Raw genomic sequence first — 23,052 nt, forward strand, 5'->3', positions numbered from 1 at the left:
AGGACTTATGTGTCACCACCAGATAGCGCTCTCTGCCTATGTTGACTAAGTGGCAGTTATTTATTTATTTTTTAATAATGACAGTTTTGCTCTCGGGCAGCACGGTCTACTAGTGGTGAGTACATCTGCCGCACAGTTATGGGGTTTCTAGTTTGAATCTTAACTCAGGCCCTCCTGGGAGGAGTTTGCATGTTCCATAACCTCCAGCTTCTTCCCTCATTCCAAAAACATGCATGTTAGCTTTATTGAAGACGCTAAATTGTCCTTGTCATTGTAGATACAACTACGCTCATGCTATACTGGCACATTGTTGCATTGGAAACAATGATAGTGAAACTTTCATTGTGTTTATACTGCCTCACTTTGTTGTTTTAAAGGAAACATATTATTTATATTAACATATTATTTCCCCCGCCCTCAATTTAAAACAGTTGGCAGGTGTCTTGACAAAACGTCACGCTGACATTCTTCCATGGAATTATCTACTTGTCACACTCTTACATCACGGTTTTGGGCCACACCCAAAAAGTTCTGTCGCAGGCAAATGCGCAGTATAGCTTTCATTACCATGACAACGGCAACTCAGTTTGGCAAATTTAGCAACTTTGTGGGTACTAATTACCAAATTTTCTGACCTCCTGTAGTGAAAGAAGAAAATAAGCGATAAGCAATCTAGCGACTTTTGGGGCTTTTTGAGACTTCGGGAGACACCATCCAGGGCAGGAGCTGTTCACCTTTCTGTGTCCACACTGCAAATGAATGGCGCTTGCTAACAATTTGTGTAACTATTAAAAAGTCATTTCCATATGTCCCCTGTATTGCTGAGAAGGCTACTCCTTAAAACTCATTCACTGCCAGCCCTCCCAGTTAACATGTATATTTCACTTCTAAAGCCGTCAATGGCAGTGAATGTGTTTTAATATTGTTATGAGATGGAAAAAAAGGAAACCTTCTTTGGAACACAAAAACTCACAGCAATCAAAATCAATAGCCGGGCTGGTTCTAAAACTGAATAATAATACCTGAAAGTTTCAAGAAAATAAATTATGAGCGTGAGAGCTAAAATTAACACGAAATATAAACTACAACCGACATTTGTCTTCAAAAAAGAAAGGTCAACGTACATCAATACGTCTTGTACTGTATGTTGTTAAGTGTAATACGAAAGCGGTAGAGCTCAGAACTGTCTGTAAACTGGCTAACAGCCTGTATTACAACACTGCACGTCTGATTTAACAAGAGAAAAATGTCATCTCGCTTCCATAAAAAGGTGAATGAACGAAAGATAAAAGTGGAACCCCACCCTGGAAATTCCAGGTGTCCTTTGTTTGAACTTGTAGTGAAACGACTTGGATTGACCAGCCACGGCTGCTGACTGTGTTTACCTGGTTGCCACGGTGACACGTACAAAAGCTTAAAGGCCCGCTCTTACCACACCTATAACCTATTTTGTCAAAAGTGGATGAAAGTAACTTCAACAACTGCCTAGGCCATGGGGATCACGGGCATGTGCGCGCACACACACACACACACACACACACACACACATTGAACCCGCTTTCTGGCCCCCACAATGTTTCTCTAATAACTGCGCGTAGGACATGACAAAAGGCATTAACGCGAGCTGAGAAAACACAAAAGCCAGACTCAAATACCACTGAGACATTTTATTGTTGTTTAAACGTCATCTCTTTTGTGCCCCATAGTGCGATGACGACAGTTTCTCTGACCTATCACAAGAGCAGTGCAATAAATAAAAGCGACACTGTCTGTTGACTGAATGCTCAACATCCTCACATACAGACATCTGTGTAGAAATAATAATAATAATAATAATTCAAAATACATACACTCATTCAGATAAATAATCACACTAAATAAATTATATGCGAAGAAACTTTGGACAGTTTACGTTGCATCTAATGAAGCACTTATTCAATCTTCTGCGTCTGGTCATCTGTAGGTGGTGACACTGGCTGTGGAGAAAGAGAAATCATTTTAAAAAATCATGAATGATGAAATGGTTAAATCCAGTACAGTACATTTATTAAGTACTGTTCAGTTGTATTTAACTTCTAAGTAGAGTACAGCAGTATTGGGAAGTAAGTAATTACATGTAACAATATTACATAATTTAATTGCAAATGTTATGTAACTGAAACCCATCACATTACTGGGAGAAAATATGTACTCTAATTGAATTACAGTTGCTTTTGGGACATTTCTACAATGACAATTTTAGTTACATTTGAAAAGTACAGAAGCTGCATATGCGCTGATGCTTTTTTTTCATATCACTTCCTCCTTCTACAGCCGACGCTTGTGATTGGCTCTCTAGTGATGTGACATTCTGCCATAGTCACAAACATGACATCATTTTTCCAAATATGACCTTGAAGCACCACCTCGTGGTGCAAACTATGAGTTTGTCTGCGATTTTGAAAAGGTTAGACTCAGAGTTACACTTTTGAACACATAAAAGAACGATGACTTTAGAACAGTTTCATCTTTATAGTTTTTTGACTTTTTTTATAGAATGTTCACTTATCTGGGTTGTCATATGAAGTGATATTGTCTAAATTGTGAACATTTGTCATTAGGTCAAGATGGTATTGTATGTGGTTTTCCCACATGCTGTACACACACAGTGCAATAAACACATTTTTGTTGATGCAGTAACCAAAATGTCATCAAATATCATTTGTCATACTACTTTGACAAAATTATTGAAATAGTTACACGATTAGTACATTTTCATCAGAGTAACTTGTAATTGTAGCCAACTACATTTCCAAAGTAATCTTCCCAACACTGCAGTACAGTTGCATTCAATCTTTTATAATGGTTTGTTTCCAAATATTTATTTACAGCAGGTACATTTTTGTTTAACTGAAGTGCAATACATTTTAAATTAATCATTACTCAAGTCCAGGTTTGCATTTTCCTAGTGCAGTGATGTCAAAACTTTGCATAATGTTACAGTGGCTCACCATATTCAATATACTTTGAGGAATAAAGCTTGCACTTCCTTTTTAGGCTGATTTAAAGTTGGTCATGAGGTGGTACTACCACTGTACTTTATTGTTTGGCTCACATGAGAGCAACACCACCCTTGACAAGAAATATCATGCACCACAAGGGCACATGCGGGCTTGTTTTTGGGTTGTTCATTAGATGGAATTTGGAGGAATAACGCAAGCAGACTTGTACGTGGTTGTCCTTCCCTGTGAATAACTGTGCTGTGAGTGAGTTGCAAACGCTTACATCCGAATTTACCTCCTCCCGGCTGGTGGGCTCTCTCTCACACCACAACATTACAGGCGGGTTTCTGCAGCTTCTGCTGCTCCGACCAGCTCCCGAGGTGGGACGCCAGGAAGTTTTTTTGGGACTTGTAACTGCAGAAGACACATGATGTGAGGAAACTCATTTATTGTACTGAGGAAACGTGAGACCTGACATCTATTTTTGGGCTAATACAAACAAATCACATTACACTCATCATTGACAGTATCCTCAAAAGTCCTCCTTATGACACAGGGGCACATTTATTTTCGACTCGTCTTAAACTATAATTTTAAAATTCTAAACTCAAGACTTTTTTGCTTGTAAAAATACATAATTTTTCAATATAATTACAACATTTTTCTAGTAATATAAAACTTCATTTTCGGATAGTACTATCACTTAATTGTCACTATATTACTACCTTTTCCCCTCTGTAAATTTCAGCTTTCTTCTTCTAAACTTTTTTCTTATAGTACTTTATTCTTTGGAAAATATAATTAAAAAAATGTTTTTTTCATAAATTCATTTTCAAAATTGTCGATTTATTTCTTGTGATTTTACTGCTTGTTTCTCTTAGTATAGCAGTTGAATTATGGAAAATTCTAACTTTTTAATCACAATAACATGATTTCATTTTCATAAAATTCCAACTTTATTTTCATAACTTTACGACTTTTTTATTATAAAATAGTCTTTTTTCCTGTTAAATTGACACATTATACTTTTCTTGTTGTATAGCAACTATATTCTCTGAAAATTGGTAAAATTATGATATTTTTTTCTCTTGTGAGAATCCAACTTTTTTCCAGGAAAAATGTGACTTTTTGTCTTTATAATGTTGAGATTTCACTCTGACAGCATAATTATATATATATTTTTCCATTTCAGTGTGGCCCTGTTATGCTTCACAGGGATGTAAGAAACTGAATTTGTGTCTTTGTCAAATTGTTGTTTTGGTTTGAGCAGGATCACAGAAAAACTACTAATTCAATTTCCAAATGATTTTGTCATAGAGAAATATAAATGGAAATGCAAATTATTTGTAAATTATGTAATACAATTATTAAAGTACATCCGGCTTTTGTTATCATTGGAATATTTGTCAACATTTTCATAAATATTTGCCCGAAAACTCAATTTTCAGACAACTGCAGGATATGCTTATCTATTAAGATGTCAAATGTTCTTATTGTACAAATCGGGAGTATTCCACTCTATTTTTAATGATCTTCACCTTCTTTTGTGGGGTGGCGCCCAGCTTGTGATGTGTTCACCGTCAGTGTAATAAATTCCGCTTCTAATCAATTTAGTGCCACCTTAACCTGGTGCACCTCTGAGTCATGAAATCTCAATTCTGTGGACTTTGGACATGCTTTAACATATTTGGTCACATATTGATGAAGATTGTATGTGCATGACATGCTCTCCCAGTAAGTGTGCCAGGAATAACGAGAGCTTAACGGGATTGGATATTTGATTAATAAAAGTAAAAGTGCAAGAGGTACTTCCTGTGACGCCGCCCGCACACCAAGGGTGCGCTAGGGGTGTGTTGTGTGTTTAGATGCCAACTCACAGGATGTGTGCGCTCATTTCAGAGGTGTGGTGTGCATTTTTTCTTTTTACACTGTAATCTACACACAATCACTGCATGTTTTCCTGGTAGTTACCAACATTGCTTCATCTTTTATAGGTCACTCAGTGAAACGTTTAGATTTCATCACAGACAAGATGATACATTTTCACTGTTAAATGTTTTTTTTTTTAAATATTATTCTGCGTAATCATACAGCATGATAAAGTAACTACATTTTATTGTATTTTTGTTATTCAGATTTTTTTTGTGATACATTATTTGGCATGTAGAAATGGGCAGTGGGCAGGGTCCACTTTTTCCTATGTTACCAAATATGGTTCCTATCTCGTCAAGTTGTGATAGGGGTCTGACGGTATAAATTCTGTAAATATTGTTGGAGAAAAAAAAATAAAACACGTCTTCTACTCACTGCCATAAGTAAGACAAACTGAAAAAGGTTGACGCTAATAATGACAATGTTTGAATTTAATAAATGAAAGATAACTATGTTAAATGCGATGATAATGTTTAAAAGGAAAAAAAGAAAAAAGGAAATTACTGTGATTATTTTTGGCGATGAAATTTAGATTTTTCAAGTATAAGGAAATATGCTTTCATTTTCTGCCTTACAAATTTTCAGAAGGCCAATTCCTACTTAACTTCTATATTTTGATTGCTTTGTATGTCATATTCAAATTTCTTGAGATGGTGAATTTGCACTTTTTGTTTGCTGTCAACTATAGTCATCAAGCATTATCAAGCACCGTCATCAAACGTTGTTAAAACTCTCAGTATGAGCTGGCAGTGGAGACGGGGGTGGAGGCTACATGCAATTTTTGACAGCAGTTTTAAAACCACAAACTCTGGCCTACTCACTGTGCGCAGGCCATGAGCATGACAGCGGTGCAGCTGATTAAGGACAGAACTGTGGCAGTGATGACCAAGCCCATCTGGACCCACACGGCATCGCTGCTGTGCTCCGACATGCTCCCGATGGTCCCCAAAGTTTGGATCCCACAGCGCTCGCCGTCATAGCCCTTCATGCAGCTGCAACGATGCAGAAATGAAGAATCTCACTGAAGGAAGGATGATGACATTCACCAGAGGGGGCAAAAGTACAGTCTGTACTCAAAGGAAATATGGTGTCTTAATGGTACATATTTCACTCACAAGTTGATTTTCTGTATTATTTTTTTTTTGCTTAAGAAAATGAAACTGGAAGACATTTCCAATAATATCAATCCAAAAACTAATAGCCTGTGGAACGCCCCTTTTTCAGCACCAAAATCGACACGCCCCCATCTCTTGGTGTGACATCAGTAGCAGAAGTGGAGACCAAATTCATTGAATAGCTGGTGTGGAAAAAGTGGAAGTATTTAGTCATATTTTAACGAAAACGACAATTTTTCAGGCAATTAAAAAAAACAACAACAAAAAACGACAGCTTGTTTGCGTTTCCAAACACCGCTTTGTTCAAGGTGGTATTGTACCTTATATTGCTACCATATACCGTTGTACTTTTACATGAACAGAACAGCTAGCACCCTAAAATGATGTTCAATCGCTAATTTAACATGCTGAAAAACTGCTAATGAAGACGGCGGCGTGTTGACAGCCAGACAAGAGTTTGCATGTTCTCCCCGTGCCTGCGTGGGTTTTCTCCGGGCACTCCGGTTTCCTCCCACGTCCCAAAAACATGCGTGGTAGGTTGAGTGAACACTCTAAATTGCCCTTAGGTGTGAATGTGTGCACGAATGGTTGTTTGTTTATATGTGCCCTGCGATTGGCTGGCGACCAGTTCAGGGTGTACCCCACCTCTTGCCCGTAGATAGCATGGATAGGCCCCAGCACACCCGTTACCCGCGTGAGGATAAAGCGGTATGGAAAATGGATGGATGGATGGATGGATGGATGGATACTTCCCCCCACTGGCATTTGCACACACACGAAGATACACACAAGAACTTGTCTGTGGACTCACATGCACACGGGCTCCTGCAGGCCTTCCATGCGCTGGCAGTAGCCGTGGATGCAGTACCCCAGGTGGGTGGAGTTGCAGGGGTTCTGGGTGGTCTCCATGGCGGGGGTGCGGCCTTGAGTGGAGTGCGTGTGCTCGAGGTTGAACGCTGTGGTGCTCCTGCTCTTCTGCTTGCTCTTCTTCTTGCCTTTGCCTTTCCTCTTCTTCCTGTCCTCTCTCAGGAGCCCACCTGGAAGAAGGGAAAGACAGTCATTAAACGCACTGAAGACATTATTATATGATATGCTGGATACTCGGTGGAAACACAGAAGAAGGCCGTCACAACTGAGCTGTAACAATATTTCAATTTTTTTTCACAGAGGATAAAGAGTATATGCCTGTGAGTATTGTTGTACGTTCTGTCTGCACGTATTGCTACAGCTTGTGATAACATATGGGTCGCTCAAAAGTTATAATCAGCGCAACATTAATGCTAGTTTTATTAGCCTATCTATGGCGTTTTGCATTGTGTGTTAGCATTAAGCTAGCAGACTTACGTAAGACCAATTTAATGTGGTTTGGTTAAATACACAACATATATTTCTCGTTGTTCAACTGGGAGTGCTAATAAATTGCTAAAAAACCAACACTTGGCCTCTTTTTTTTTTTTGTTAACTGTCTGCTGTGAAGTACCACTGTAGCTAGCGCATTTTTATTATTATTTTTGCTCGCAACTCAAAGCAAAAAAATTGACTGAGCTACAAAAAACTCGAGGTAACACTGTACCTGTATTTATTTCAACTAACTAGGATCACGCACAATAGTTTGTTTCTTTTTTCTTTTTTTTTTCTTTTTTATTTCATCAAACTTGGATGACACAATAGTTTTTCATTTCTTTCTTTGAAAAAAAAGACTTAAATATACACTCATTTATTCATACTTAAAAAATATTGTATTTATTTTATTAGAAGCTCACATCCTGCATAGATTAATGGATTTATTTGGAAAATCTAGCAACTTAATAAGGTCATTATGAACAAATTGATCGCTATCCAATTAAAAGTGCAAACATTTTTTTGTTCGTTTTTACTTTTTCTATCGCACCATATATTTTTATTTAATATTCGTTGACAGGGATAGTATGCATAAACACTGTGTTAGATAAACCCATTTGTGAAACTAGTGCTGTTTTTTTTCTTTCCTACATTATTTATGTTTAATACAGAACAGCAATGCAACTGTGAAATTAATGTTTTTACAGTAGGTCATGTTTCAGAAGGATGTTCTTAATTAATGGATTTAAATATAGTGTGTTTATGTCATGTGCCCTCAGCCCCTTGTTTGTCATTTAAATAACCCGGTAGTCATGGTTTGCATAAATCATTTTTAAAGGGACATGGCCCTACGAATTTTGCCGAGCAACAAGTGTCTGTGCTCTGTCACATTTTCACGTGAACGTAAAGAAACATACTTGCGAGTTCCTCAAAGTCCACGTCGTCGTCCACATTGCCCTGCACAACCTGGAGGCCTTCCCCTGAGGCCGAGCCCACCACGGTCACGCTGCCGAACTCGCCGGAGGACGACGCCTCAGATCCCTGAGCGCCCAGAATACTGAAAAGTACTGAAAACACACCCGGGGGACGTAAGTCACACACAGTGCACAGAACATCGTTGACAATCAGAATCAGAATCATCTTTATTTTGTCCAAAAAACACACAAGGAATTTGTCTCCGGTAGTTGGAGCCGCTCTAGTACGACGACAGACAGTCAATTGACAGAGAACACCTTTTGAGACATAACGACATTGAGAAAAACAGTCACTGAGCAATAAAGGCTTGCTAGTAATCTGGTAATGCCGGTACATTCTTTTTTTATTTGTATTTATTTTTTTGGACAATGGTGCAAAAAGATGCAGAGTCAATTACGTCCATTTGCTTCTTAATGAGCAAATTGTATCAATAATGTAGATTTGAATCCCTCCAGCCTTTTTTTGTTTTTCAAATCCAAACACAAACCTTTTTTTTTAACTGTTCAAAATAACTGTTTTTAATTTCAAATAATGTAGATTCAATCTTTTCATTGAATTGGTGACATATGCATGAACCTTGACCTAAATTAATCCATTTTTGAACCCAACTCTGTTCAAATGATCCAATTTCACCTCATTGGTCTAAAAATAATGTAATGTATCTTTGTTCATCGGTCTATGCCAGCAACGTATAGTGACATGTAGAACAATTATGCTCTTCCACTCGATAGCACGAGGTACAATTAATCTGTATATCTTCGTATTTTTGTTTGATGATTTTTCTAATAAAGGTCGGGAAACTGGTTTATTACAAACCAGTAGTCCTACTTCCCCCCCGCCCCACCCCCGATACATTCATTTCAATAAAATGTCATAAAAGCGTTAAAAAAACCATCAAATAATAAACATTTAAATGTAGGTTCAGTCTGTTCTTGCACATTAGTAGTAGTAGAGCCAGTCTAGAACAGAGACAAATTCATTGTTAAAAAACACAATTGCAATAAGAAGGCTAGGTCTCATAGCACATAATGGAAAATACGAGGTCCGCACGAGACAAATCGCTGTTCGATTCCGGTGCTGTTACAAGTATGGAACTCTTTCCCTGTGCAAGACGAGTCCCTGCTCGTATGGACATTCCTTCTTTCCTTTGATTTTTTTTTTTTAACCCTTTCGCCAACACGACCGGGGCAGTTCAAGCCGGGACTTACCGAAACAGAGGAGGCGGGTGAGGATGAAGGTGTTCATATCCCAGGAGGAAGAGTGTGTGCCGCGAAGTCAGCTAGTCTGACAAGTGTGAGTGTGTAGATGAGGGAGACTGTGCTGTGCTCTCTTAAACCTCTACTGGGGTTGGGCGCAACCTTTATAGACGTGCGCCTGCCTTGGCACACCAAGGAAGTGTGTGTGTGTGTGTGTGTGTGTGACTGTGTGTAATGATTAACCAGCCCGGGGCAACACATTTTGCATCCCCAGTCCTATTTTACACATGAAAAGCCCACTGTGCGGGGAATAATGAATGTGAAGCAGTTCATATTCAATTCATTTATTCCATCTGGCCTCTCGTGTCCATTAAAACACTCACTGGCCACATTATGTGCTTCGCGCCTTGTTACGACTTCCGCTTTCCTCATATGGTCACGTAGCAACACTTGCGCATTTGTCTGAAAGACACGCAGTCATCCGCAGTCATGGCACTTGGGTTGTAAAAAAAAATCCACGTTCATATGGAAAGTTTTCAAATTTTGAATCGCTAAATAATAATGTATGAACGTACACTGGGGTAGGCTGGCGACCAGTTCAGGATTGCTGCCACGACAGGCAGCGACCACTTTACGGCCGCGGCTCCGGTTCGGCCGCCTCGGCAATGGAGGTGCAGAACATGCTCCACTCGGACTCGATGTCCTCTGCCTCCCCCGGAACATGAGCAAAGTTCTGTTGAAGGTGGGAGTTGAAACTCCTTCTGACAGGGGATTCTGCCAGACGTTCCCAGCAGACCCTCACGATATGTTTGGGCCTGCCACGTCGAACCGGCATCTTCCCCCACCGTCGGAGCCAACCAGGTGGTGATCAGTGGACAGCTCAGCCCATCTCTTCGCACAAGTCTCCAAGACCTGAGAGCACAAAGTCGATCATCGAACGGTGACCTAGGGTGTCCTGGTGCCAAGAGCACGTATGGACACCCTTATGCTCGAACATGGTATTCGTTATGGACAATCCGTGATGAGCACAGAAGTTCCTCCCAATCACGCCCTTCCGGGTCTCATTGTCCCCAGTGGGAGCGCTCTCCGGCACCCCCTCTAAGCGCGCATGTCAAGCAGAGAAACGGGAAACAGTGAAAAGGGTTTTAAAAAAAAAGATAAAAAGTCCAACTTGACAGCCAGCGTCTGGAGCGTGGCTTCGCGCTTGCGTGGCAGCTTTAGAGTGCCTCATTGTCTCTGTGTGGAAGACCCCCGTGACGGCCTAATGGGAGAAATACCAGCCAGCAGTAGTATTTGATGGATATTTTGACCGTGGAGGGCGGCGTGGTTTCGGTGCATTCAGCAGAGACACTTGCTTCATTTTTAATGATTTTGAAGCCATTTGTTGGGATGCACAATACAGTGTCATTTGTGCTTAAATCAATACAAAGTTATTTAAACATATAATCAAGAGCAATTAACATGTCAAAAGACCAATAATATTTGCTCATTATATTGAACATAGTTCATCATCATTAATTTATTTCATGACAAATCAATATACAGAATCTAATGCCATTTTCAATTATTTAATGGATTTTTTTTTTTTTATTGTTTAACAGAATTTGCTGAGGCGGCACGTTGAATAGTGCGGTGCCCTGTGATTGGCTGTGGGTGTGGGTGTGTGTTTTTATGAGTGAATCAATGCCGCGTGTTATTATTTCTGTACATTTTGGGCGGGGAGGGTGTGACCGCGGCTGCTGTTGTTGTGTCTGCACATCCTCGGGGATGCGTGGGATGTTGGGAGTTCTCGTCACATATTGTTTGGGTTGTTATGCACGTGTGTGGTAAGCCCGAAGGGAAGCACCTCATAGCAGCTGCCCTCACAAACACACAAACATACACACGCACGCACACACGCACTGCACCTCAAGGCAAAATATAAAAATAGCTGCATCTGTCAGGACAAAGTGGCTCAATGAAACTGCAGCTTCTCCGCAATTAGGAAGAATACAATCATTTCGTGCAATCAGGTGTCCTTTCGGTATCTGCGTACGGAAGAACCCCACGTCGTGACTCCTCAGGCAATAATAGAGGAAGCTGAACTCTCAGCTCATGATCCAAAGCATACCACATCATCCTTCAAACATGGTGGAATCGGGTCACGTTCAAGTCGTAAATGTAAATGTACCTTAGAAATAATGTTCCTCTGAAACATTGGTTAATGATTAATTATACATTTATTCATGTCAGACAGGCTTTTAATAATTATTATGACAATATTCTTTGCTGACCAGAAACATACAGTACTATATGTGCATGGAAAATGAGCAGTGTGTACAGTAAGGGTTAAATTTAAGCTTTTTTAACTTGTTAAAATATGACTTTAATCTTTCTTTAAACTTTGACTTTAATATGATATTACAACTTTATCTTGGAAAAATGCAACTTTATTCTGAGAAGATTATGAAGTTTTATCCTGACAAAAATAGATAACTTTTTAGGGGGGGGGGGGGGGGGGGGGGGGGGGGGGGGATATGTCTTTATTCTCATAACATACTTACATTTTTTCCAAGAAAAAAAACAAAATTGCTATCATAACATTACAAGTTTTTCTCGAGAATAGGCAACTTTTAAATTCTCATGGCATTTGGTGGTCTGCATGGTAGTTACAGTATGTCTAATTGGCATTAAGATTATGAGGGGGTCCTTGGAGTAAAATTCTCCCAAGAACCAAAAACTTACAAAACCAGATTCAAAGTCTATACTTGTGGATTTTTTATTTGTATTTTTTTCACATCCGGTGGCTTGTGTATTCAGGCAAAATCGTTGTCTCAATACTTCTGGATTTAACTGCAAGCTGTCAACATGCCAGAAACTTAATCCAAAACGTGCGTCTGCAACACGTGCACGCTGACTTTTGAAATTGCGTCAGAGCACAAAGATGCGGATTAGTGCAAAGCTTCCACTGTCTAACCTACTGACACGCAACAATGAGATCATAACCACAACGCGCCACCGAGAACAGCAAAATATTGTCCAGAATCGGGGGAACGATGCTGCAAATGTCAGGTTAATGTTTGTGGGATTATTGCTCTCATTAGCATATAGAGCACACTGACATGACCAATTCAGTAGTTTGAAACAGCTCGCTAGGTCCGTTTAAGAAACTAATGAGGTTGTGTGGAGTACAATGTTGTTTATACATTAACCTGACACGCAACCGTCATGATGCATCGTTTTGCATTACACATTTACATGTAAAATGTTAATATGATATATATCAGTTGTTGTCCTGTAACACTTTATCACAGCGATTCCCAGCGTTAGATGATCAAACTTTACTTATTGGTCTGAAAATTATTATTTATTTCCCACAAATAATGGCATATACTCACAGGCATATATTCTTTTTCCTCTGTGAAAAATGACTAACATTACTGCAGCATACTGAGCGGTTTTGACCGTCTTTTTCGTGTCTATGCGTCTGTGTTATAATGCCACCTGGTGGCCAAGACGCACACACCAGAAGAAGCCCCACAATGAATGCATGAAATCATGATGCACATTTTCTTTAATTCGTTCCATTCTATTAAATTACAGTTATTACTGCAAATGTTTATGAATGACAAAACTGTGGAGTGCTATTTCCCTTGTTTAAAAAACACGTTACAAAGTTGTTTGTTGGTGTTTCATGAGAAGGGTGGGAGGCATTAATGGCATTTCCATTCATTTCAATAGGGAGTGTTTTGATCCTTGAGGTGTTTTCCGAAAGCATGTCACAGACACGTTATAAGACACCTAAGTATGGTTTTAAATTGTGGGAAAAAAATGCATAATGCCATTAGCCATTGAGTATATTTTTCCCAAGTCACAATATCACTAAAACAATTCCAATGTGCTTGCTAAACATTGTGTTTTTTTTTTCTTTTTGTATATGTAGATTCTTAGTTATCCAGGCCATAGTAATCCACACGTGTGGAGAAAGGGTAAAAAAAAAAAAAAAAAAAAAAGACTTTCATATTTAAAAATAAACCAGTGCAAGATTGACTGTTTTTATTTGTTTGTGGCAGAACTTCCATTGTACACATAAAATCTTTATAGCAATAAATTATCATCATCCTTTCTGACTAAACACGTTGCAATTTTTTGGGCATAGAAAATGCAGAAAGGTATAAATAAATACAAGCCAAATCATGCAAAAAGCTAAAGTGCAAGATTTATCTTAAAAAACTAAAATTAAAAAAAGTAAAAAAAAAAAAAAAGGGGCTCCTTTAGTCATTTGTAGCATGGACGCTATATTGTCTGGACTCCTTTGTAGCCTTGCCACTTCTGCTGGGGATTACATTTATTCTTCTTATACCTGTAACACAAACACACAACAGTTATTGAAACTAATGTTGTATTTTGCTATGAAACATTTCAAATACAAGCATTGGACCAATGTAGCAACACACCATATTTGCAAACTTCATGAGCGAAAATTTTAATTGTTAAAAAATAATAATGATAGCGCATATTGTTAGCCGAATAGCATAATTTCCTATGACATAGGCAACTATGCTATAATGCTAATGATAATTCCAAATTTGGTTTCCCAATAATGATTTTTAAAAATGTGTTAAATAGAATAAAATAGCTGGAATTTGTATAAAGCAATACAAGTTTAAATGAAATTACTTTAATTAATAAATCTAATTAGTTATGTACAGTACAATATGGAATAATATTGTCATGTATAACAAAAAAGAACTACACTACATTATTATGATGATCATGATGATTATTCAAATGGATCATAATGAGGACATTAGCTATTCCAGAGAACACTTTTCCACGATTGCATGATAATCCTTGGTGAATGGCGCACTTACCACTTGCAGCAGAAGTAGAGCGCTCCAGCCAGGCCCACGGCGAGCAGAGTCACGCAGAAGATGATGAAGATGACCTGCTCCTCTCCTATTGGCTTGAAGACCAGCTCCAGGTTGCTACAGCGGGGCCCGTAGAAACCACCGTGACACCTGCGGGGTGGATTCACGTCATTGCGTCATACAGTATATACAGTATACTGTATAACCAGTCTTACATGTGCACACTTACTTGCAGTGGTGCTCGTTAAAGTCCACCAGCAGCATGCACTGACCTCCGTTCATGCAGTAGTTGGCGAAAGTGGCGTCGCAGTTCTGGGTGGTGCGTTTCACCACATGGGAGCGCTCTTCTCCACGGCCTGAGGCGGAAGCAGCAACATGCACGTTTGTTTTTCACTCAAACAATCTATGTAGGAAAAGCCTACTAGAACATCTGAACTTTATTTGAGGATACTCCGAGGCACTTGAAATGGTGACTAGTTTGTTCTGAACACAGCCACAACCCCAATTATAAGAGGGTGTGCACACTTGTGCAACCACATTATCTCAGTTGTTTGTTTTCCCTTCCCCTCTTGAAAAGAATCGAAAATAAAACTGAGGTGTGCAGATTACAGGTCATATTAATGATGGAAAAAGTTTAGAAATTATTTATCTTTTTTTCTCATTTTTTAAAAATATACACATCACAAAAACCTGGCATTTCAATAGGGGTGTGTAGACTTTTTATATCTACTGTATCTGTCTGCCGTCTGTCCAGTATACCTGCAGACATGGAGGAGTCAGTGTGTGTAGTCTGAAGTATGGATGAGACACTCTTTGTCAGGACAAAAGGCCACACCAGCATGACACCTGTTGAACACAAACATGTGTTAACACATCATATGTGTTATGTAATATTGTATTATGAAAGTCTAAATTTGATTTGCACATGTCTCCAATGGTCACACTCCTAAATAAGAAAATATTTGCCAAATTACATGACGAGACACTCGGTTGTTTGTCGGGTGTTCCTCTGGCTTTATTAAATGAGCTGGAAGCGGTGACGAAGAATGCGCTTTTTTTTTTTTTTTTTTTTTTTTTTAACAGCACGAATAAAACAATTTTTGTTTTGCGAATATCAAATGAGTCGCACTGTGCTGTGCTTACAGTACATTACACAGCTGCCCCTCACGTTGTCCAGCTGCCTTGTGTCAACCGTCGAGACTTTCAAGTTCCTGGGAATTACAGTCTCTCAGGACCTGAAGTGGGCGACCAACATCAACTCCGTCCTCAAAAAGGCCCAGCAGAGGATGTACTTCCTGCGGCCTCTGAGAAAGCACGGCCTGCCACCGGAGCTGCTGAGACAGTTCTACACAGCGGTCATCGAAACAGTCCTGTGTTCTTCCATCACAGTCTGGTTTGGTGCTGCTACAAAAAAGGACAAACTCCGACTGCAACGGACAATCAAAACTGCTGAAAGGATTGTCGGTACCCCCCTACCCACCCTTGAGGACTTGCACGCTGCCAGAACTAAGACAAGAGCGTGCAAAATCCTCTCGGACCCTGCGCATCCCGGTCACCAGCTCTTCCAGCTCCTTCCCTCAGGTAGGCGCTACCAATCAATGCAAACTAGAACTAGCAGACATTCCAACAGCTTCTTCCTTCTTGCGATCAACTTCTTAAACACCTAACCTACAATTCCATTACAACATGCTGGCAATTTTTTTGACTTGTTTGTTGTCACATTTCTGTGGGGCCAATTATACATTACTCGTGCACTCACTGTAGTGCACTATTTGCATATCTGTTGTTGACCAATATTGGCCACTCATGCCAGAGTAGCATCTGCTCCATTTGCACTCTGATTGAGGAGTAGCTGCAACATTTGCACAAGCAACATTGTCCCAGATTATCGCACTACTCGTCACTTTAAACCGCATACACTCCTTGAAGTCTCGGCACCCTTTGCACAATGTTCATTGCACCGGACTATTGCAATATTAGTCATTCGAACTGCTCTAAGTGCTAGAGGACTCTACATCTTTTTGCACAATTGTCAAAAAAAAAATAAAAAATGTACCGGCATTACCAGATAACTAGCAACCCTTTACTGCTCAGTGACTTTTTTTTTTTTTTGTCAATGTCTTTATGTCTCCAAAGTGTTCTCTGTCAATTGACTGTCTGTTGTCATACTCGAGCGGCTCCAACTACCGGAGACAAATTCCTTGTGTGTTTTTGGACATACTTGGCAAATAAAGATGATTCTGATTCTGATTACTACTACTACGACTTGCTACTAATGCTACTACTGCTATTTCAACTCTACCGCTACTACTGTCACTATGACAACTATTTCTACTACCACTACAAATACTACTGTGACCACACCTATAACACTACTACTACTACTACCTAGACAACAACTAATATTGCAACTATTACTACCCGTAACACTACTACCAATTATACTCGTACAATTACAACCACTACTATGACTACAACTACAATTATTACATCAACCACTCATCCTCTTTTTCTACTTCCTTATCTCTTTTTCTCTCTTTCCCTTTTCTTCCTCGTTCTCTCTCCTACCGCCACCACTATGACTACTACTATTACTCCTTTCTCTCCTTTCTCCTACCTTTCTCTCTCTCTCTTAACACTCTATCAGCACTACTTGCAGGAACAATGAATGTCTTTTAGCGCCCTTTAGCGACAAAGTGAGTAGACTGCAACTGATTTGAAGGTGGGGGGGACAAAAAAACTTGTCTCTGTATCAATTATTTCCATTGAGGACTAAATCCGTCTCCCTTTTCTGCTGCTCCGCATCGACCGTTGCCTCCTCTTCATGTTTTTACTTGTTTGACGACAACGCTGGAGGAGTCTCATTTGTGCAACCAGAAAATGTTAGCCAACGCTGACATAACCTGATCATTCTGGTTTTAACCCGTCTATTGTAGATAATGTACTCATATGACGCAGACACTTTCACCAACCTGTCACGGTTAGGATGATGAAGATTTGGTGTACCTTCCCAACTTACTTTAAGCCCCTGCAAAGCGAAAATAAGTCTTTAAACTTGACAAGCCACAGAGTTGTTAACAACCCCACCAAATTTGAATGATTTAAAAAAAAATTGTCAAGTATATAAAATGTGGCTTCAAAATCGTGAAAAATCAACCCTTTATCTCCGCTCTCAAGCGCTGTGGCTGTGTCCACTGAATGCGTGAAACCACGTCCCGCTTAAAAAAAAAATTAAAAAAAAACAAAAAAAAAAAAAAAAAAAAAAGCTACTCCAGCATCTTTCTTATGCCTTGATTGGAAAAAAATCACCTTCTCAAAACAACTACACAAATAATAAAATAAGTGGGAAAAAATGTGCCAATGGAACTGGATTATTTCTGAGAATTATGAGGAATTGCGGTTGAAAAAGGAACATTGAGGAGGGGGACACCGTTTCTCCAGTGAGGCTGAAGCAATGAATGTAAAGCTCAAGTTCGCCATCAAAGTGAAAACATCATAATTCGTTTGAGAGACAGGCAAATTGGGTACCGGCCCTTTAACTGTGTCAAGAACCCAGAGAATGACTCAGTGACCTTTTGTGACAGATGCTGGTCAAAAGTGACACATTAAATTCTTTGCCAGTCCCCCATATTAAAATGGATATTTGACTTCAACAGCCGTCAATGGCAGTGAATGAGTTACGACAATTGATACTTTTTGTACTGTAATAATAATGGGACAAAACAAATTCTGAATGAACAACTTTAAAGTTTAATTGGTGGAATTGACCCTTGTAGAATTGTTATAGCAAAAGATGAGAATATTCCTGTTTTCCTTCTCGTCTATTAAATAAGTGCAAAATTATAAGGATAAAGAATGAGAAAAATGTTCAAGGATGAAGTGTTGCCTCATTTGATCATCGGTTCAGCTATGATTTGCTGCTTATTTAACTTAAATTTAAAAAGATGAATTGTCCCTGTTTGTTTGACATGCAGGGACATCACATTAAATCAAAATATGGTGGATAGTTCCATTCAAAAAGTGATCATTAAACATTGCAAAATACAGTATTTCATGATTTTGTTATAATTTGGATGATTATGGTTTACAGCGAACAAAGTCAAAATTCACCATCACAAGTAATTTGAATATCCCATAATCAAAATGATTTCTAATACAGAAAATAGTTAGGAACTGGCCGTGTAAAAAGTTTTTTTCCGTTTAATGAATCTGTACATGGTTTCACTTTTTGAAATGAACTGAAATAAATCCTTTTGGTTGAGTTTATTACAAGAAAAATGTACCCCAAAAAATGCTCGTTTAGTGTGCAGTACAAGGAAAACACGATATAAAATGTAAGAAAAAAATATCTACTTGTGTATGAACTCATTTCTAAGCAACTAAATGTTTAGGTACCTAATATTTAAGATAGAACAAATAATTAAAGATCTGGGTCATTTTGGTTATCATAACTGACCTAACATATTCCAATAATGTATACCCTTATTTAAAATGTAATGCACTCATATCATGATTTAATATCACATATTAAAATCATTCGACCCTTGAACGAGCAAAACGTCCCCCAAAAAGCAGGCTAAAGAAACTCCAACTTACCGAAAATGGAGAGAAGAGCTGACACTTTTGCCATTTGGGACGAGGACGTACAGTAGTTTCGCTCTTCTGAAATGTGCAAAAATGCCTTCGACCTGTTTTCAGGGCTGCGGTTCGTTGTGTTGTGTGTCACTAACCAAGTAACGGTGAGCTGAGGTGTGCTCATGTGGGTGCGGTCGAAAGGCACACTGTCATGCGTTAGCAGTTAAAGATCCCACTTAGTGACGGGCCCTGAAGGCATCATTATCGTCGTCATCACCATTCCTTTTCTTTCTTTCCCTTTTTTTGCAATAATTGATGGCTTTAAATTCCCTGGCGAACACAACCCACAAAAACTCACTCTGTAATTTCAAAAAAAAAAAATGTGACAAAGATAACTGCTTACTTTTGATTGTCACTGTGAGAGAGGCATTCATTTAACAATGTTTATTTTTGTGTGGTTCCTGTACTGCCTCATACCACGAACCTTAAACTACAATAATAAATATATTAACCCTTACATAATGTTCATTTTCTATATGCACAATTGCTCACACACCGGTTAATTTTCCTAACTCAAATTATGAACTACAGATCTTTTCAAAATGTACCATATTAACATTAAACAATGGAAGATTAATCCTTAATGTTTCAGAGATAATACCGTCTACTTTTCTTGTTTCTCTGTGTTTTAACACAAGATGCATGTCAATAAATAGAATATTGTGGAAAACCATTTATTACATTAGTTCAATTCAAAAAGTGAAATTCATTTACTACACACAGGGAAATACTTCATGATAAACAAACAAAACTATAAATATAAAATATAAAAAACTATATACACACACACAGCGGCTGAAATAAGTATTTAACACGTCACTATTTTTCTAATTAATTATATTTCCAAAGGTGCTATTGACATGAAATGTTCACCAGATGGGAACAATCCAAGTAATCCCTACATACAAAGAAAGTAGAATAAGATCAGAAATTAAGTTGTAATAATGTGAAATGACACAGGGAAAAAGTATTGAACACATGAAAAAAGGGAGGTGCCAAAACACATGGAAAGCCAAGACAACACCTAAAATCTATCAATAATCAAACAGCAATCCAGCCCCTTGTCAGGGCAAATGAATATCAGATGGTTTAGTCCTAATTGACCTACAAAATGGGCGCATTGCCAAGGTCTGAGTCAAGACACATCTCATGATGGGTAAGAGCAGAGCGCTGTCTCAAGACTGTTGCAAACTAGTTGTTGCAAAACATAACGATGGCATTGGTTACAGGTGGATGTCTAAGCTTCTGAACGTTCCAGTGAGCACGGTTGGGGCCATAATACGCAAGTGGAAAACCAATCATACCACCAGGTGCTCCTCGCAAAATTTCTGACTGAGGAGTGCAAAGAATAATCAGAAGAGTTGTCCAAGAACCAAGACACCTGTGGAGAGCTTCAAAAACACCTGGAATTAGCAGTTGTCACAAGGAAAACATGAGTAACGTACTCCACCGCCATGACCTGTATGCAGGTTCACCACGCAAGACCCCATTGATGGGAAAAAAAAAAAAGCATTTCTGGGTTTGCCTTGGGCCCCCCAAATAACTAAATATGCCGTTTGATTATAGCTTACAGCTTAAAAAAAAAAATTATTTCAGTCACAATGATTTTTAACGCAGAAATTAGGTCGGAAGGGGCCTTCTGAGAAGTATGTTTTATGTTGAATTAGTCTGTATGAGTTTCACTTTTTGAACTACTGAAATTAACGTTCCTACAATATTCAAATGTATTGAGACGCACCTGCAAAATACAAATGCTCTACATTCTATTAAAGAGGTTCCCTTGGTGGGCAAATCCTGTCATTGTTCAATATGAAAATATTGCATAAATTTATTTTCTCCCCCTTTAATCAACTGTGATTTCATTTATATCGAATGGGACATTGGCAATATTGTTGTGACTGATGTGTCATCATATTTGTTGATTTATACAATGCTCAACATAAATGAGTGCAACCTAACACGGTACAAAGCCTGCGGCATATACAAGGCTACAACATACTCCCCCATATGTGGCCCCTTCATTATATTGCAGATTGTGAAATGTAATTTTCATCGATTAAAAAAAAAAAAAAAAAAAGTCAATTATTTTGTTAAACAAAATACACATTTAAAATTGTATTCATTTATTAAACAAACTTAAATAAATTGAACACAAAATAAGTTATAACAATAAATAGTCACATTTCTCATGGAGTCTAAAGGATAATTGGACAGGGTTTTGTTACTCTTGGCTGTTTTGTGCTTGGTGGAAAACGTCACAGGTGGTTAGCGTTGTGCAAATGAAAAGAACATTTGTTGTCTCCTCTTAAATGTGGCAGGGAGGATGAGCATGAAGATTAGGGAAGTGTGGAGAGTGTCACACAGTCACCTCACATGGTACAGATTTGATTTGCTTTGCTGATTTTATACACCTGGAAAAAAATAACAAGTATTACTTAAGAAATAAGTACTGAACATTTGTTGGAGGCAGTATGGTGTAATAGTGCTTAGCACTTCTGCCTCACAATTTAGAGGTCCCTGGTTCGAATCTTGTCTCAGGTCACATTTATAGATAATCAAATCAACAACGTGTCAATTGATTAACTCAATATGTGATTCATACATGAAACGAAGACACTCACCTCTTGCGGACGATGCAGGAAATGATGAAGACCAGGATGAAGATGAATATGGCCGCCACGCAGCTGATGGCAATGAGGTGCTCTATAAAATGGTCACTTCGACAGAACACGGAGTTAACCTCGCCATCATAGTGGCAGCGATTCCCGCTGAAGCCGGATTTGCAGCTACACAGGGAAGAGGAGTTAGAGCATTCCAGAGAGACCGAGCACGAATCGACGTGTTTGTTCCAAGTGCGTGTTTGATATCTCACATGCAAAAGGGTTCCGTGTTGTCCTGGGGATAGACGCATGTGCCGCCATTTAAACAGAATTGCTGGTCTTGGCTTCCACACGGCCTGTGTGAACTCATGAGTAGAGGATCCGCGATGGTGACTGCACAGAGCAAATATTGTTAGCGACCTCAATTGAATGATTTATTTATTTATTTTTTTTAAATAAAAATGCGTGGAAAAATAATACAATACTTAAAATGTATGAGCCATTTATTTCCCCTCTTTAGCAATAGTAAACAAAACAAAAACAAAAATTCAACTAGGGAAGCATCTTATCCCCGCTTCTGTTTTTATGTCAGTTCTAAATTATATTTACTGGCATTGAAACACATTTACAGAAATTAAGTACACATTCAGTCAAATATGGTCCATTTTCATCTATACTTACGGTCAGAGATAGAATTTATTTAAAAGTTATTTTATTTATATTTTAGTTATCCAATTTCTCTTCACGAGTTACAATATTTGTATGTACATAATCGTATGATGGAGATGTTAGATTTGATTGACACAGTCATTAATGTATTTATAAATGCTTATTCTGATTGTATAGGAAAGGAGGGGAATTGTAAAGGAACTGATAGTTACTGTTTTCAAGCTGAGTCGGATTTGTTGTGGTTTGTGCCGACTGTCCCGACGCTGCCAGGAGAAGAAGAAAGGCTGAGAGCACACCTGGGGGGATGGGCGGGGGGAGGATAAAAAGAGCAACAGGACGTTAGGGTTTCATCTCAACACCACCACAATAAAGCTGCTGTATTTTAGCTTACATATTTATGTTTAAGAAAATGATGAATGAACTCACCCTTTTTGAGACTCTGCGCAAGCATTTCGTCTTGCTCTCAAAATCGCTGTTTCAACGCAGTGCTGCTTAACATCCTCTGAACTTTATATAGTGCAAGCTCCCAACCACGGGGATTTTTTTGGGGGGGATAACCAATGAAACAAAAGGTTCGAAGAAACCGAGAGCATTTCCTTTACACCCCCCCAAAAAAAACCTTACATCACACTTCCTTTATTCCCATGTACTTCGTGCATGCACAGACAGGTCCATCTGGGCTGCTGACACTGATGAGTGATGGTAGTGATAGTAGAACCACCCGGAGGCTCTTTTCAACGCGGCATCCGCTTTATGAC

General features: G+C 38.8%; 3 protein-coding genes across 5 annotated transcripts; all 3 read right to left on the reverse strand.

Annotated features, from left to right (window-relative positions):
• Positions 1 to 1,647: 1,647 nt before the first annotated feature.
• On the reverse strand, positions 1,648 to 9,710 carry areg (amphiregulin). 2 transcript variants are annotated; one of them, XM_061767466.1, is made up of 6 exons: positions 9,553 to 9,710; positions 8,287 to 8,436; positions 6,840 to 7,065; positions 5,735 to 5,905; positions 3,277 to 3,395; positions 1,648 to 1,976 (listed from the first exon to the last, which is right to left on the reverse strand). In XM_061767466.1, the coding sequence occupies exons 1-5, from the start codon at positions 9,587 to 9,589 to the stop codon at positions 3,302 to 3,304; spliced, it is 678 nt and encodes a 225-aa protein (XP_061623450.1). In that variant the 5' UTR covers positions 9,590 to 9,710; the 3' UTR covers positions 1,648 to 1,976; positions 3,277 to 3,301. The 2 variants fall into 2 exon arrangements, with proteins under 2 accessions (XP_061623450.1, XP_061623449.1); XM_061767465.1 differs by having other exon boundaries at positions 3,265 to 3,395.
• Positions 9,711 to 13,560: 3,850 nt separating this feature from the next.
• Positions 13,561 to 19,167, reverse strand: LOC133475092 (proepiregulin-like). 2 transcript variants are annotated; one of them, XM_061767467.1, is made up of 5 exons: positions 18,987 to 19,163; positions 15,150 to 15,236; positions 14,620 to 14,746; positions 14,394 to 14,540; positions 13,561 to 13,882 (listed from the first exon to the last, which is right to left on the reverse strand). In XM_061767467.1, exons 1-5 carry the CDS (start codon positions 19,147 to 19,149, stop codon positions 13,816 to 13,818), a joined length of 591 nt encoding a protein of 196 aa, XP_061623451.1. In that variant the 5' UTR covers positions 19,150 to 19,163; the 3' UTR covers positions 13,561 to 13,815. The 2 variants fall into 2 exon arrangements, with proteins under 2 accessions (XP_061623451.1, XP_061623452.1); XM_061767468.1 differs by lacking the exon at positions 15,150 to 15,236 and having other exon boundaries at positions 18,987 to 19,167.
• Positions 19,168 to 21,131: 1,964 nt separating this feature from the next.
• Positions 21,132 to 22,931, reverse strand: epgn (epithelial mitogen homolog (mouse)). Its single transcript, XM_061767496.1, has 5 exons — positions 22,721 to 22,931; positions 22,507 to 22,590; positions 21,898 to 22,018; positions 21,647 to 21,811; positions 21,132 to 21,436 (listed from the first exon to the last, which is right to left on the reverse strand). Exons 1-5 carry the CDS (start codon positions 22,743 to 22,745, stop codon positions 21,382 to 21,384), a joined length of 450 nt encoding a protein of 149 aa, XP_061623480.1. The 5' UTR covers positions 22,746 to 22,931; the 3' UTR covers positions 21,132 to 21,381.
• Positions 22,932 to 23,052: the final 121 nt, after the last annotated feature.

Source organism: Phyllopteryx taeniolatus, chromosome 3 (genome assembly GCF_024500385.1).
Source record: "Phyllopteryx taeniolatus isolate TA_2022b chromosome 3, UOR_Ptae_1.2, whole genome shotgun sequence".
In the NCBI taxonomy this organism is placed as follows: Eukaryota; Metazoa; Chordata; class Actinopteri; order Syngnathiformes; family Syngnathidae; genus Phyllopteryx; species Phyllopteryx taeniolatus.

Coding starts and splice junctions, on each gene's coding strand:
- areg (XM_061767466.1), bottom strand. CDS start 9,589: ATGAACACCTTCATCCTCACCCGCCTCCTCTGTTTCG. Junction 8,437..9,552: donor CACCCGCCTCCTCTGTTTCG/GTAAGTCCCGGC, acceptor GTGTGTTTTCAG/TACTTTTCAGTATTCTGGGC. Junction 7,066..8,286: donor GGACTTTGAGGAACTCGCAA/GTATGTTTCTTT, acceptor CCCTTCTTCCAG/GTGGGCTCCTGAGAGAGGAC.
- LOC133475092 (XM_061767467.1), bottom strand. CDS start 19,149: ATGAGCACACCTCAGCTCACCGTTACTTGGTTAGTGACACACAACACA. Junction 15,237..18,986: donor AGCTCTTCTCTCCATTTTCG/GTAAGTTGGAGT, acceptor TGTGTTCAACAG/GTGTCATGCTGGTGTGGCCT. Junction 14,747..15,149: donor TGACTCCTCCATGTCTGCAG/GTATACTGGACA, acceptor CTTCCGCCTCAG/GCCGTGGAGAAGAGCGCTCC.
- epgn (XM_061767496.1), bottom strand. CDS start 22,745: ATGCTTGCGCAGAGTCTCAAAAAGG. Junction 21,812..21,897: donor AACACGGAACCCTTTTGCAT/GTGAGATATCAA, acceptor TTCCCTGTGTAG/CTGCAAATCCGGCTTCAGCG. Junction 21,437..21,646: donor TCCTGCATCGTCCGCAAGAG/GTGAGTGTCTTC, acceptor ATTTTTTTCCAG/GTGTATAAAATCAGCAAAGC.